This window comes from Fundulus heteroclitus, chromosome 24, assembly GCF_011125445.2.
Source record: "Fundulus heteroclitus isolate FHET01 chromosome 24, MU-UCD_Fhet_4.1, whole genome shotgun sequence".
NCBI lineage: Eukaryota > Metazoa > Chordata > Actinopteri > Cyprinodontiformes > Fundulidae > Fundulus > Fundulus heteroclitus.
Window position 1 is genome coordinate 18,984,540 of NC_046384.1, and position 16,156 is coordinate 19,000,695.

Here is a 16,156-nt window from a genome sequence, read left to right on the forward strand (position 1 = left end):
TAACCAAGCCCGGTTCTGATTCCCGCAACACCTCGGAGCCGTAGGCAGCTGCAATGTCGCTAACCTCTCCACTTCACTCCCAACCTGGCCGACCGCAGAACGAGTCAGAGGAAGGAAGCGAGTCTCAGAGCACTTAAGGTCCTAAAATGCTTAGGGGTGTGCCGTTGTAAGGGGTTCAGAAAAGATCCAGTAGAAAAAAAAAAAAAAGAAAGAAAGAAATAACAGAAGCTCAACACCAGAACACAGGAGAACCACATACAGTTTCTGTTTCTGAGGAAAGAAAGACCCAAAACTAAGGGATGAGTTGATACCAGCAGGCCATCGAGTAGCGACACGTACCGCGATCAAAGGAGATGGACTGAGATGGCGGATATGTCAAAATATTCTGTCACCTGGAGGGGGGGGGGGGGGGGGGGGGGGGGGGGAGAAAGTGCAGCAAAAATGTAACGATGACGATGAGCTGGAATGCACACTTTGTCAATGTTCATTTCACCCATCCGTACACTGAAACCAGAGGAGGGGGAAGGTTGGGAGGGGGAAGGCAAACAGGGACGATATGCTAGAAAACATTTGGATGAGATAGAAACAATGAGCAGGTTCCTAGTGGCAAGAGGTCAGTTCTTTGTGGGGGGGTGGTCGGCGAACACCTCGGCCGGGTCGGTGTCCGCTCCCAGCCCCCCGTTCTCCAGTTTCCAGTGTTGTGTGATGGACGCTTCGTTGGCAGCAGATCGCAGTGACATCTCCGGCACGTCTCGCCAGATGTGTCCCTGGCGGCCATGACACTGTAAAAAGCCATAATCCCGCTCCTCGGCGCGCCAAAAAGGGTCACTCCTCGTTCGACGCGCCCTCCTCTGGCGAGAAGATGGCGGCCACCTCCAGCAACGTAGAGTTATGCGAGGCCGAAATGATGATGACAGTTTGTAGGAGGACGAGGGCCAGCAGGCATATCTTCAGTCGCCCGCTGCACAGTCTCGAGCTGGCGGCGGAAGTGACCGAAGCCCCCTCGGGCTGGCAGGAAGAAGCAGTCCTTTTAAGTGTGCTGCCTGAAGGGCTGTCCATTTTGGAGTCCCATCGAACGTCGCAGCACTCCGCCTCGCCGTCTGATGGATGATCTCCCAGGAGCCCTGGGAAAGAAATGACGCCAGATGAAAATGCCGACAGATGACAGCTGTGTTTGCCCGCAACAAGAGTTTTAGCTGTCTACACACAGAAGACACCGTCAACAACCCTGGTGACATGAAACCCGTTGTGGCCTGAAGCAAATTCTGCCCGTTTGCATCTAATCTGAACCAAATTGGTAAATATAACAGCTCGTTGTTGCATAATAAGACCCTGCAGATGATTTTGACAGCAAAGCAACCCGAGAAGTAATTTGCATCTTTAAGCTCCAAGGGATAGTTCAGTTTTTTTTTCTATATGAGCAGTCAGTATCTTACCTGAAGCAAAGGGCTTCACAAAACCCTTTCTGCTCTGTATTAATGTTCATCCATCTTCCACTTCGAATCTTACCAGCTCGCAGGAAAACATCCCGCATCATGACGTGGCCACCACCATGCCTCAGCATGGGCACGGCTTGCAATAACGACATTCTGAATCAAACGGGTGGAAATTTAAGGTACTCGCGATGCTGCTTGTTCACTGATGTTCTCTGATAACCCTCTGAGACATTCACAGAACAGCTGGATTTAGGGTGACATTATATAACACGCAGATAGCTGCAATGGATTTAATTTAGGAGCAGCTGAGTAAGGGTGGCTAAATACAAATGCACGTGTCATATTTGATTATTTTTGGCCTTCTCCTTCACAACTACGCAAATTCGTTCCGTCCCAATCCTGGAAGGATGCAGGGAATTTTATCACTGTTACGTGATAAAATGTTCAGGGGTGTGAATACTTTTGTAAAACACTCTTTATTAGGGCTGAAGAACAGAAGCCAGGAGTATAGGGAGACAATGGGTCTGATTATTGTGGCGTTTAACCTTTATCTCTCAGGGTTAAATGAGAAATAAGCATGAATGCATTTTAAAAAGAAAAAGAAGCGAAAGCACAACCATAACCTGCACAGTTTGAACTGAACATGCAGGCTCAAATATATACATACACCCCACTGGTGTTTGCTCACAGGCTTTTTACAGCAATTAACAAGCTTCTGCGTAGCTCTGGCTGGATGTTTGGCTCCTCTTATTGGCAGGAAAAGCTAATTTAATTCAAGCTGGCAAAGATTTGAAGCTTGTATATGTAAAAAAAAACATATTCAGTAGGGTGGAAGCCATCGCTTTCCAAAAGCAGTTGTGATGTGTGTGTTAGGGACCAATGTCCTGCGGGAAACTACCCTACACAACTGTTTCTCAGTAGATTTTAGATAAAATTAAACAATTAGCAGCCAGTCTCCCATCGTTATTAGTCCTCCTCCCTTACGCAATACACCAAGATCGCTGGTGGCAACACAGACCCTGGGCATTATGCTGCCACCACCATGCTTGGAAACGATACAATATAAATTTAAAATACTTTTTTATCACTGTGGCTAAACAGCTCAGCCATTGTCCTCACTGACCAAAACGCGTTTCTTCAGAAGACATTCGGCTTTTCCATTTGGGGAAGCTGCTAATTTCGACCCATTTTGATTTCTGGAGCAGGGGCCTAGATTTTAGCCAACACCACCAATTAAACCTTTTTTTTTTTTCCAGTGAGCTAAAAGTTGGACAAAACAAAAGGGGGAATGACCCTGCTCTGTTGGAAATACTGCCTACCAGCTAAATTATTCAGAACGCTGACCTCAACTACAGCAGGACTTTGTGTGCTAGCGCTAAATGGCTGCAGATCAGACATCCTACCAGAATTATGCCAGAAGCTCATTGACGGCTACAACCAGCTTGTGTTTGGGCTCCAGCTTATTTATAGGACATTTGCCCTGAATATTACTGTGGTGGATGTACATATTTGAGCCTGTGTGCCACATTTTGGATCAGACAAAAGCCCCAACGAATTCAAACCCCACGCTTTTTAAATGCGTTGAAGATGTCCGTCCTCCAATCATGCCTCCCCGAAACACAACTAAAAATACAAGAAAACGTCTCCTTTTGTTGTTTTTTTGGATGTCGTCACGCTGCTCATCTCGCCCAGATAACTTGTGATGTGGACTGCGGCCGGCGTTTGCTCCTCTGAGTTTTAGTTACAGCTCAAGAAACTGCAGGAAACACTGAGAGACGGGCCAGATTCAATTTATTGATGCGTTTTCAAAATGTCCTTGGATGGGCGCTGCGGTCCTCTAGCCGGCCACTTGATGGCATCAGAAACCCTCCAGAAACGCTACATCCAGGAAGGGATGCCTTCTATCCATTAGGTGGATGCTTTTCACTCTCTGCATCCTTGCCTGAAACGCTCTTTGCTACAAAAATAAAACCCCCCCCCGAGAAAACATAACCGGGGATCACACATGCAAACATGCAGCCCGACTCGGTGTCCGCTGGCATTAACCTGTGCAGATGAAGCTGGGGTTCCCGCCGTGGATCAGGTCGTCGTTGTCGGGCAGGATGAACGGGCAGCTCTGCTGGACCTCCAGGCAGTACCAATGGCACGGTATCTTCCTCTGACAGGACTGCTTGATGTTGGGGAAGTACTGAGCACAGAGCCAGGGCTTGTAGGCCATCTACGGAGGAAGAGGAGGAAGGAGAGGAGAGGAGAGGAAAATGACATAAATAGATGCAGGTTCATGATCCTCTTGGGGACTGGTGGAAGTTCTCTGGCTCTGCTGGGTCTTAGGCCTGCCTGTGTTAATATCACATTCAAACAGGAGCCCAATTACTTTTGTTTTTCATAATAGACAGTAATTACCTGCTTATTTAAACCACTTACCGTCTAATAGGAATGTTTTGACAAGCAAACTGGAAACCCAGCATTTAATGCAGTGAAAGCTGAGGCGATAATAGCCAGGCTAACCAGCTGCTTACAATCTACTGCAGGCTTTCTGCTTGATTCAGGGGTGGGGGGGGTGTGCCTGGGTAACGTCAGCGCCATTTAATGCCTAACAGCACCAAACGACTGGACCGAACCTGGCTTCGTCCAGGACACGCTTCCTCCGGTTCACTTTAAGGCAGGAAGTCCCAGCAGGTGGACAAACTTGTGCGATAAGCAGCCAGATGGTGACACGCTGCAGCCCGAAGCCTCGGGCTGAGAGGGCAGATCAGGCTCGGCAATCGTCCCCCAGTTTTAAATCCGTGTTTATAGCCGAGTTATTCAGCCGTGACACCCGTCAGCGGTCTCAAACCCGACGGGATAACTTACAGATTTCAGTGGTTTTTGCACCAGACAAAGATAAGCTGGGACGAACTTGGCATTGAACGCCGGTCACCATGTTACGTGGTTCTGTTTCAGTTTCATTACAGGCTCATTTAAACAGAACCTGCCTGGCAGCATGATACAGACAGCATTAGTATTAAGCCATATATTCCCTACATTTTAGCAGCACTAGGAATATTTGTTTCAAATAAAAGAAATTTGATCATATGACACATTTTTGTGTAGAAATTCTTTCCTAGTGCGTGCCTACAGCAGTATCAGATTAATTGGAGATGTTGTTTGTTGGACAAAAACAATAAGCATAAAGTAATCGGAGTCGATCAAGCTTCGTTAAAAGTTTGTTGTTTTATAAACCGTGATTAAAAACGTAATGAGTTATTCGGTTATATTAAAAATGATCATGGAGGTATGTCCAACACCTCCATATATGGTAATGTACTCATGCCCCAGGAGTTGTTGACATATTTATGTGATAAATTATAAATGTTGTAGTAAATTGTTCGTTTTAAGCGAAGAAGAAGAAGAACACAAGGAAGGAAAGAGGGTAGGGTGTAATGAAGGAATAAAAGAGAGACAGAGAGAGAGGGAATGAAAAATAGAAAGACATAAGAAAGGAAGGAAGCAAGGAAGCAATGATACAGTGATGGAAGGGAACAAGGGAGGAAGGAAGCAAGGATACAATGTTGGAAGGGCACAAGGGAGGAAGGAAGCAAGGATACAATGATGGAAGGGCGCAAGGGAGGAAGGAAGGAAGCAAGGATATAATGATGGAAGGCCACAATAGAGGAAGGAAGCAAGGATAAAATGAAGGAATGACACAAGGGAGGAAGGAAGCAAGCAAGGATACAATGAAGGAAGAACACAAGGGAGGAAAGAATGAAGCAAGGATACAATGATGGAAGGGCACAATAGAGGAAGGAAGCAAGGATACAATGAAAAAAATAACACAAAAGAGGAAGGAAGCAAGGATACAGTGAAGGAAGAACACAAGGGAGGAAAGAATGAAGCAAGGATACAATGGAGGAATGACACAAGGGAGGAAGGAAGGAAGCAAGGATACAATGAAAAAAATAACACAAAAGAGGAAGGAAGCAAGGATACAATGAAAAAAATAACACAAAAGAGGAAGGAAGCAAGGATACAGTGAAGGAAGAACACAAGGGAGGAAGGAAGGAAGCAAGGATACAATGAAGGAAGTACATAAGGAAGGAAAAAGCGATGTAAGGCTAGAGAAAGAGGGACGGAAGAAACAAAGTAAACAATAAAGGAAAGAAGAAAGTACACAAGCATGAAAAGGACATAAAGAGGGAAGGAAGCCATGCCACAAGGGAAGACACACAGGGAACGAGTGAAGGAAAGCACAGAAGGAAGAAAGGAAAGAAAGGAAAGACACAGAGAGGAGGAAGACAAGGACACAAGGTAGGAAAGACGGGTACAGAAATCGAAGGACGGACTGAAGGAGATAAGAAAGAAAGAAAGAAAGAACAGCATTTAGACACAGGACAGGGATAAACGTCTTCTTCCTCCATCCCTTTTCAGACTTGGGAAATGCCAGATTTATTCCAGACGGTTAAGGAACCATGTTAGCACAACTTAGTCCTTATTTTTGAAGTGGAAGAAGGTGATTCGGTCTGACGCGACCAGAATGAAGCTTTCTGGACCACATGTGGAGAGGCATGCGAGGTAGAGCCCCAACACTAAACCAATCTACACCCACTGTGACACATGGTGGTGGCAACATCACGCTGGTGGGGGGGGGGGGAGGGGGGGGGGACGCAACCAAGCACACAGAACCAAGCTCTACTTACACAAATCCCCCAATGAAATACAACAAACGTTTGTGGTTTTAAAGTGACATCACGCCGTCAACATTGCTAATCATCCTGTTATCTAATCGGCACAGAGGAGCGCCAGAGATTCGGAGGTGGGACGGGCCGCATGTCCTCGTCGCTTTCAGGGGTCCCAATCCCAGGTTGGATGTTTGCTTAAATCACACCGGGCTAAATCTTCATCCCGTCCACCAAAAGCTCACCATGTGGGGTGGGGGGGCCTCAGATCTGCTTCCTGTTTACGCCGGCGAGCGAAGATAACAAACCCTGCGCAGACAATTATAATAATTAGAGTAATCTGATTATGGCGATGGTGATGAGAGCGATAATGGAAGAGCAGTGTTGCTTTGTGTAATCAAATATATTGCCGACATGCAGGACGTCGTGTTTACACCGCGTGTGTGCTTTTTGTGGACGAACGTCTCGGGGCTTCAAAGCAAAAGGTAAAAAGAAGGTTAGCACTGATTTTATTGCCTGAGTTGAAGATGAGGTGGGGGAAAAAAAAATATGTTCTGTCCATTCAGACTATAACATTTACACCTCTTGCTGTGTTAGAGGTTTTTTTTTTTTTTTTGGATGAATCATGCAGCCAGATTAATTCCCATGATCCTCTGCGTTTGGCAGCTGTGTTCTTGTTGTAGAAGAGCTCAACAGCTGAATGCATGGAGGGGAAAACCGGCTCAAGGCCCGGATAAAAAGCACAAAGATGGTATTTGGTACCAGTCTGAGATGTTCCAAAGCAAGAAACTAAGGATTTTAGCTGAAGGGGAGCTTCCTGTTTAGTTTTTTTTTTTTTTTTGTTCTGTTTTTTTTTTGTTCACCCCCAGCATCTGCTGCTTAATTTAAGATGATCTTGCATAAATTCTCCCAGCGGTGAGACGATCCACGCAGGGATGCCGCAGCTATCAAAAGAGGACCAAAACAATACGATCGCTGCGAGACAGGAAATCTGGGTCCTCCTGAAGATGTATGCAGGCAGTTGCCAGGGCAACGGCTTTTTCTGCTTTTCATTAAAGCTCAATGGGTGCTGCCCCGCTCGCTGCCGGCCTGCTGTCTGCGTGCGTGCACGTGCGAAGAAAAAAAAAAGAGAAAAGGGGGGGAAAAAAAAACGTGCGTCCAGGTCGGCGCGTGCGCGTGTGCGAATGTGCACCGTGCGCGCGCCCAGCGTGAAAAGGGAAGCGCACAAGAGCAAATTGAGTTAGTCAGGAAGCAGGCCTGGAGTCTGATTTGATCAGTCTAATGTGTGATCAGTGTGAATGGGAACCTGGCACTCAGAGTCTCTGTCGCCATGCAGCTTAGGCTGCTTCAAACAATGCGCCGGGGCCCAGGGGCGCTCTGAGCTGGTCAAGGTTTTCCAGTAAAGCTTCCTGCAGCCGACTGCAGGCCCAACCTGGCTTTTTTTCAGTGTTTCCAGCTGAGAAATAAAAACGCACCAGAGCTGAATTTCTGATCTAACCGCATAATCATTGACTGCCTAAAGCAGCATTTAGGTGTTAGGGTTTAAACGCAGTGACTCCTCTTATATAACGACGCTACTGTAGCTACAAGTGATCTGCAGCCGGTGGACATCCCTCTGACTCGGTTAGGTCTGATGCTCCAAACGCTACAGTTTCAGGACACGCGGTGCCTTGCAAAGATGTTTAGCATTTTATTTTCAGACGCCGTTCTGTTAAAACCACAAACCTTTAGATATTATTGTGCCTTTATGCGAAAGTGTTGCGTTGTTGTTCCGCTGCAGTTAAACCTGCGCGTCTTTTGCCTTTACCAGATCCAGATCAGTTTTGCTCATTCTTATTCGCAAAAAAAAAAAAAAATAGCTCAAGCCCAGTCGGAGCGGACGGAGAGCATCCGCAAACACTGATTTTCACTGATGTCTTGCCACAGGTTCTTAATTGAATTTAGATTTGGACTTTGACTGAGCCATTCTAACCCAAAACTACATTTTGTCCTTATTCTGCTAGAAGGTTAACCTCCGCACCAGTCTCCTTTTTTCCTGAGGTTTTAAACGGCAAATAATCTATATTTCTATTAATTAGTTGTCTTGCTTAGACAGTATCTAGACAATAAATATGGTAACGTGATGCATTGGGGCTCCACTGCTGCTTTAGCACCTCGCCGACTTGCTGTAATTAATTGAACCTCTGGATCTCTCTAGCAGAAATCCAGAAGGAGATCCTTCAGCTTTAGACTTTGTGACCCGAAGCTACAAGATAAAAATCCAAAAGAATAAAAGCAAGTCAGTCTCTAGATCAGGGCTCACCAACATGGTGCCCACGGGCACCGCAATCCACCACCAAAACTTTATTTTATTCCGTTACTCTTCTTGTTGAATCACACTTGCACTTATATAGATTTAAAAATAACAATAGGTATAGCAATGCATGAAAATGTTATTTATTTTAGATAAAGTTAAGGTGAACTTTGACTCTTCTAGTTCAAAGGTCAGTTCTGGTAGGTCCTTCGTATGACACCACACCAGTGAAGTAGCTCTCAGTTTGAAAGAGGTTGGTGACCCCTGCTCTATATGATAAAAAAAGAAATAATTTTTTTTGGAATGGCCTAGTCAAAGTCTGGCTTCAGATCAGAGTGAGACTATAAAAACTTACACAATGAAACACAATTGCACTTACTTTTTGTAAGTTTTTCAGCTTGAAAAAGTTATTGTTTAGAGGTGGGGGGAAGAGTAATTAGAAAGAACTTGATCCCCATGCGACGTCATTCAGGCTGCATTAAGCGTTGAGTAAAAACGAGTTACTTAAACGGTGAAGTACGTCTGCCTTCTACAACAAAGATATCCCCTGGACTTCATGAACCGTTTTGCTCTTTTAGGCTAAACCAAGCCTAGGGCCCCATGAGAGCCTCTTCCAGCCGGCCTTTTCCCACGCTACAACATCAGACATCAACAACCACGTCGAATCTGTTGGCTCCTCAGATCACCCTGTTGATTTACATCATTTACGGAGAACATAGTACTGCTAAACCTCTAGGGAAACAAACATTTAGGACTCAGCCAGCAGGTCAAATTAGCCTCGTGAGACCATCCTGATCTCGCGAGCTTTCAAGGTTTCACTCGCAGATCAGTCTGGCTACTTTCCGTTAAAGAAAATTTGGAGCCGTTCACCAAACGAACGTCCAATCAGCGTTGGCTTTGAGGCGGGTTGAGGTGTGACACAACGAGAAGCGCGACAGTTCAGTCTAAAGAACATGGCGGCTTCAGCCGATGAAAACTAGCGTTAGCATGGCTATCGAGCAAGTTTTATCTGAATTACAGAGTATTTCTTTGCTGAGCTAACGAGCCTTTACCTGCAGCAGCAAGAGTAGCTTGGCTTGTGGTTGTGTTTTCGTCGTCGCTCTGTTATGAAGCATGTTGACGAGTACGTCATATGCTTCGTTGATCTGATTGGTTTATTTGGCCCGTCTATCACCAACATAGGCCAATCAGCTAACCAGTATTTTCGCCCCTTCCCAAAATTACTTCAACGGAAGGTTTCCAGATGGATATGCGAAGCAAATCTATCTGGCGGCGTCAGGTTAAGGTCAAATGCCCTCCATGAGAATCTGTCACGTGACAGGGATCATGAGCCACAGCCAACTAAAATAATCTTTGCCCCGTGGGATGAGTTAGTCATCGTGTTAGCAGAAAAAGCAAACCTTCGTACAAAATGCTGCTGTAGTTCTGCTGACAAGTCAGAAATGCACTTATCTCTACTTTCTAGATGTGGTCTGGACCAGCGGAGCCCGGAATGAGTAGATGAATGGATGGGTGGATGGATAGCCTTAAAGCCTAGGGTTAGAGCCCTACCTACCAGTGTCAAGCTCAGATATAATCCACTCAGTAAGGATCATTCTCCTCACTAACATAAGCAAAAAAACGATGCATCCTTATATTTCACCAAACTCTTGCTAAATCAGTGTTAAACGTTGATAAAGGGCATGCATTTATTAGCACAAAGGTAAATCAAAAGCTCCAAAACTGTAATTGGAGCCATCAGGAGTGCGTTCCTGGCGCACACCTCACAAATCACGCGTCAAGTGAGCCGCACGCGTTGGCTTAAGCTTCGGCGGTTTGTAAAAAAAAAAAAACTTTGAGCAAAAACCCGCTGCGAAGCGTCAACACTCCGCTTCTCTCCCAGCAGGACGGTCTCGCCGCACACGTAAACACACTCGCACACGGCGGCTATAAAGCGGAATGACAAGCGACGGCGGCGGCTATAAAAAGCGAGTGAGTCAGCTGCGGAGTGAGATCCCGGTTAGAAGCTGAATGACACAGATCATTACCACTCGCACAAATCACAGCTATGGCTGAGCAGGAAGCGGCTCTCGCACTACCTGGGCTATTTTCAGCAGCGTTTCTTTGTGTGATGATAGAGGCCCGGGCTTTATTATTATTTTTTTTTTGCCCCCCCCCTGCTCCGTAATGTACTGGGTGTTCAAGTGGGGAAACAAGAGGGGTCGCCTAATGTGTTTTATGCAACGATGCCCAGAAATGTGGGAGCCCTTTCATATATTCACAACATAAAAGAGACACAGTTAACCCTGACTAAACGCTGTTGACACAGGACTTTGATGCTCTCCCAGCTCCCTGCGAGAGTCGGCCCCGGAGCCGCTGACGCAACCGTCACATAATCCGGCAGGAAAGGCGAACGCGCGGCCGTCTGCCTTCCCCGTGCTGATGTCCGCACTCGTTCCCACCCCCCCATTCCCTTCTGATGTAACATACTGTACACAGGTGCTCTGGAAAAAAAACGACTCTGAGACAGAGCGGTCCCGTCCGATCAAGTGGCGTGCAATTTCTGGGTTGAACGGGGTCAACGAGGCTCGATCTGAAGGAGCTGAGATGTGCAGCGGAAGGTGGCAGGGAGACAGCTATAGGAAGGCGAAGATGGGACATTCAGAAAAAAAACTACCACTGCAGATGCTCCTGAAGGCGCCATCCCTGTGGTGATGCATGGTGGTGGCTGCATCATGCTGTGGGGACGCTTCTACAGCAGGGACTATAGCAGGTTGGTAGTTGATGGGAAGGCAAACGGATCTGAATTCAGTCCAACCCTGTTAGAGGCAGCCAAATATTTGGGACGGGTACATGGAAACTGCCTTAAAAACACAACCAGAAGCACAGCTTAGTCCAAATTTATTCATCATACCCCTGAAGGTTGTTGGGTTTAAAACAATCCTTCAGTTTGATCAACGCATTTTCTTTTTTTTTTTCTCGAACTGGGGGTTATATTAACGTTTTGGAGTAGCCAAGCCAAAAACCTCAACTTGAATCTGACTGAGAATCTGTGGAGGCAGCTAAAGATTAGGGTGATGGCAAGGAGGCCTTCCACTTTAGCTCATCACCAAACCTAAATCATTAAAAACACCAGTGGAAGCATAGAGTAAGCATTGCTGTAACGTCACTGAGGATTTTTCTGTCGATTGTTAAACATGGTCCAGATTTTCAACATGCCAGGTTCAGTAAAACACGAATGAAAACGGAGATTGTTTTCATTCCTTTCTACGCTGTTTTATTATCTCTTAAGAGACGACCTTCTCATTTCGCACCAGAAACAAACGCTGTGGTTGAATGAAAATATATTCAAACATAAATCTGTGAGTGATGACAAAAATTTTGGACTTAACTCTAAAATAAAATTGCTCAGAGTAAAACTGATGATGTTTTAGAATAGCCTAGTCAAAGTTGAGACAAAAGCTGTTCTTTGTCCAATCTGAATAAGCTTCAAGGTATTTTGCAAAGAAGACTGGACTATAACTTTAGTCTCTAGATTTGGGAAACTGGTAGAGACATACCCCAGTCATGCTGCTGTTCTTACAATGGGGGGACTGAATACAGATGCACTGCACACCTTTCAGAGTCTTGGATGTGTTGTGACAAATTTGGAAGGAGCTTAAGGGTATAAATACTCTTCCAGCTTGTCGGTTTATATGTTTCAATTTTTTTTTCTTTCTCTTAAGAGGTCCACTTGCCGTTTAATATCACCACTTTACTAGAAGACCTTCTTTTCAACGATAAAAGCAAAGAGGCCTGTTGATATCTCTGAAGCAAAGTGTGAGAAAACAGTAAACAGAGACCTTGATTAACTGGCCATCAATTGTATTGATGGGCTCTAAGAAAGCTCGGACCTTTAAACAGGAAATGCCCTGCAGAGAACTCGGTGTTATAGGGTGTAACGGCACCAAGGCCTGCGCGCTGTAATCCGGGAGATTTTCTGCTTTCATAGGAGAATACCGTGTAGGTTTGAGATAAGCGGACGCCTTTTCGCTGAACCACCCTTCGCAGACGCGTTCTGAGAAAACATGATCGCATGGGTAAGGCTTTGCCGCCCGCCTTCCTCTGCGCAGCAATAAATTGGCTTCCGTTTAGAAAGCCGGCAGGTCTGAAAAAATCTGCAATCAGTTTATGACGCAAAAGGTACAAAACGATAATAATTACCCACGTTGGAAAAAACAAAGCCACCGACACCCAGGTTTGGTTTCCCGTTGAGCTGATCTAAGCATGGGCTAAAGCCTTGCAGCTCTCACCTCTGCAGGTTCAGAGCGCTCGCTTACAGCTGGATTAGAGCTCAGGGAGCGTGCCGGAGGGGTCACTGTGGCGCTGCGTTCCCTACCGACAGCGACTCCGCGATGCTCCACCTGAACGTATCGACAGAGCCGCCCTGCGTTTGAGAAGCTGCTCTACGCTTAACATGGACAGAGGAGGCGGTATGCCAAGCTCAGCCCTGTAGCTTATATGATATTCTGTTTTTTTCTCTGAGGCTGAGACGCTTCCCAAAGAACACGTTCATCTCTGGGACCCAGAACTTGTCTCCTTCCTTGATGTTACGATGACTGGACCATCGTTTTTGATGCCACGCAAGGAAACGTGTTTGACGTGTTACCTTGAAATATACCTATAGGCGTTTCTCCAGAAAACGTTTACAAAAGTAGTGGAGCTATGGATTAGAATGCAAATGAATTCCCATGTTTGTTTGGTATCAACAAATTGTCTCGATCACACAAATTCAAAATGTCCGAGCAACTTTTTTTTGCAAAAACATTGCCCTGTTTTTAATCATTTGGTTGTACGTTTTGGGAGGAATTTGTCGCTGCCAAAAGGGGGCAGTAATGCACCCAGTTGTTTAGCATCAAGCCACTGAGGAAGACTGCATATTTGGAGTCCAGTTCAATCTTTTTAGCATAAAATCTCTATGAGCCCCGTATATGGGGGTGGGTGCTTTAAGCTTTACAATCCTTTATCTATGAAACTTTTATTTTTAAGTAATAAAGGAATTAGTTCTTGAGTTGTTGAATGATGGAGTCAACTCCTAAAGACGCCATGTCGGGCTGCCCGATTTGGTTACTTAAGCACTAAAGAAGATTCAATTACTCGTCTTTCTGTTCATAGATGAAAGCACTTCACCGGGTGAAACCCTGGAAGTTTGCAGACGACACCATTGCCATTGGTCTGATCCAGAGTCCGCGTACAGACATGGAGGCGGATCGGCTGGCCCTCTGGTGCGTTCAGAACCACATGGAGCCTAACCTGCTCAAGACCGCGTGGATGATGGTGGACGTAAAGGAAACACCCCTCATGCTGCCTCCCCTCGCCATCCTCAACAGCACCGTGTCTGCCGTGGATCACTTCCGGTTCCAAGGAACCACCCTTTCCTAGGACTTGAGATGCTCCTCACACTTAGACCCTGTTCGGAAGAAACTGTACTTCCTGCAGCAACTCAAGAAGGACAACCTTCCACGGGAGCTGGTGGACACCTTCTACACCGCCACCGTTCAGTCAGTCCAGTGTTCCTCCATCACTGTGTGGTTTGGCTCCTCCACAAAGCAGGACGGGTGCAACCAATCAGGCCTGCAGCGAGGGAGATTGGGGCCTGACCTTCCCTCTATCCGGGACTTGTACAGGTCTAGGATCAGAAAATGGAGAGCTAACGTCTCTGCAGACCCCACACACGCTGCACACAACCTGTTTTGTCTTTTGCTTTTAAGTTGTCGCTACAGAGCGCTATTTACAAAATCCAGCCGCTACAGAGACATTTTGTCCCCTCAGGCTGTCATTCTGATGGACTCGATATTGCGCTTCTTTGCAACAATCAAATTGTCTTTTGTTAAAAAGCATTTAACATTACTTACTTTTTTTGTATATTGTATAAAATATGTGGATTAGAGCCAAGTGGAACCAAAGTCAAATTCCTTTTTGCATGAAGCAACCTGGCGACTAAAACTGATTCTCATCCTCCTCACCATTAGGTGTCGCCACCCAGAATGTACTCAGCATTGACGAGGCAGGAGCGGCACTAGAAGTCACAGAGGAAATCATTTTATACATTAATACAAATACGCAATCATATTTGCCACACTTTAAGGGAGCTGTGCACATTTATGTGCTAATGTTATTAATGACGTTCTCTAACAATCCCCCCCCCCCAGGCCCTCACACAGCAGCGGGATTAAACGACACTCAGATGGACCCTATTTACTAGATAGCTTACGTCTAAATGGAATTGGTTGCTCTAGCTTTTACTTAGGGGTGTCAGAATGAATAAAGATTTTTTTTCCCCCTTAAAATTAACCTTTGAAAACCATGCATAATTCCTTTTCACGAGGGAATAAACTTTTTCCTTGACGGTGTAAAAAATTTTTAAGAATCATTAGCTTCAACGAGTAAAGACATCCATAACAGAAGAATGAGGCTCTAAGATGCTGGCTCAGTGAAAGGAAATAAGATCTATTCATAATTCATATCAGGTATCATTGGGCAAGTAATGATGTGGATTGGAAAAAGTTAAAAAAAAGAAAAAAAAGTACAGTAGAGTTCTCCCTTTGGGGACTGGAAATATCTGGACCAATCCACGATCTAGCTGGTGAAGTTTTTAAGTCTGGACAACAATGTAGGAGCATACGGGTATCCAAGCAAAGACTTTAATACCCCGGATTTCTTTAAATATTCAAATAACTTGATTTTGGTACTTGCACTGACTATATAATTGAAATTTGTGGTTGTTAAAAGCTTTAAAGGGTACGAGAACTTTTGAATGTATGGTACTGCAGTTTTATAGTATTTCAAAAACACACGCAAGTATCAAAATTACAAAAAAGCTGAATAATCTACTAGAGTTCAACTGGCCTGTCTTCATAGTCCAACGTCGGACGTTTTCTGTGACAATACGCCGATTTCTCCGCTAGATTAAATGTTTGCCGTCGAGCCCGAAAGCTGATGCAACACAACGGGACAAGGCGTGAGAGAAGACGTTTCAATTTTCTGAAAAAAAAAACAAGCTCCTCTGGTCTGAACGCCGCTGAAGAGTTGGGAGAGGGGTCTCGACACGTTGTGGAGCAGCTCTCAGCTCAGGTGGCCACTTTGCAGCGCCGATGAGGAGAGGATCTGAAGAGGAGGTTGAGCAGCAGGATCATAAGGACCGTTGGTGGTTCTGATAATGGGGTGACATTCAATCGCTACTTGCTAAATGGAGCATAACTCTCCCCCCTGATCATGATGTGTTTTCGACCGTATTTGGGTGCATCTGTAACGCTGTGGCTCAGGAAGCTGCTAAATGCTCTGCGTCAGTTTCTGGTCTACATCAGTAAAGTTTTCGGTCTTTGCCTTTTAAGCACCGGTGTCAAGCTTTTACCGCTAGATATTCTGACTAAAGATGTTGCTCAGGACGCCCTGGCCGACGCACAAGCAACAAAGAACAACAACGGTAACCATGTCCTTTGTTTGGTGGCTAGAGAGCCAAACACAAGATTGCTGTTCAGCTCCAGAAGATCACTAATAGTTGTTGGACTGTAGGATTTGTTTCAACAGGTTTACAGAGGACGGCCTTGAGAACAGCGCTAAGAAACGTGCTGCTGTCGCTGCCTTTTCTTAGCTTTTAAAATGCCGAGCGGCCATGTGTCATTTTAAGGTCATGTTTCAGGGGCTCTGCTGTGTTTCTGAATCAGATATAGAAACATTTCCTTAGATTTTGCTAAAAGAAATGGTCTGTTTTTTCTCTGCTATACATTATCTACAGCTGAGCACATGAAGTT

General features: G+C 45.5%; 1 protein-coding gene across 1 annotated transcript in view; it reads right to left on the reverse strand.

Moving 5' to 3' along the window:
- Positions 1-414: 414 nt before the first annotated feature.
- Positions 415-16,156, reverse strand: part of LOC118556247 (transmembrane protein FAM155A-like) — a 31,769-nt gene continuing 16,027 nt past the window's right edge. Inside the window, 2 exon segments of the mRNA XM_036128226.1 lie at positions 415-1,124; positions 3,483-3,654. Of these exon segments, the coding sequence (XP_035984119.1) occupies positions 826-1,124; positions 3,483-3,654 (471 nt within the window). The 3' untranslated portion in view covers positions 415-825.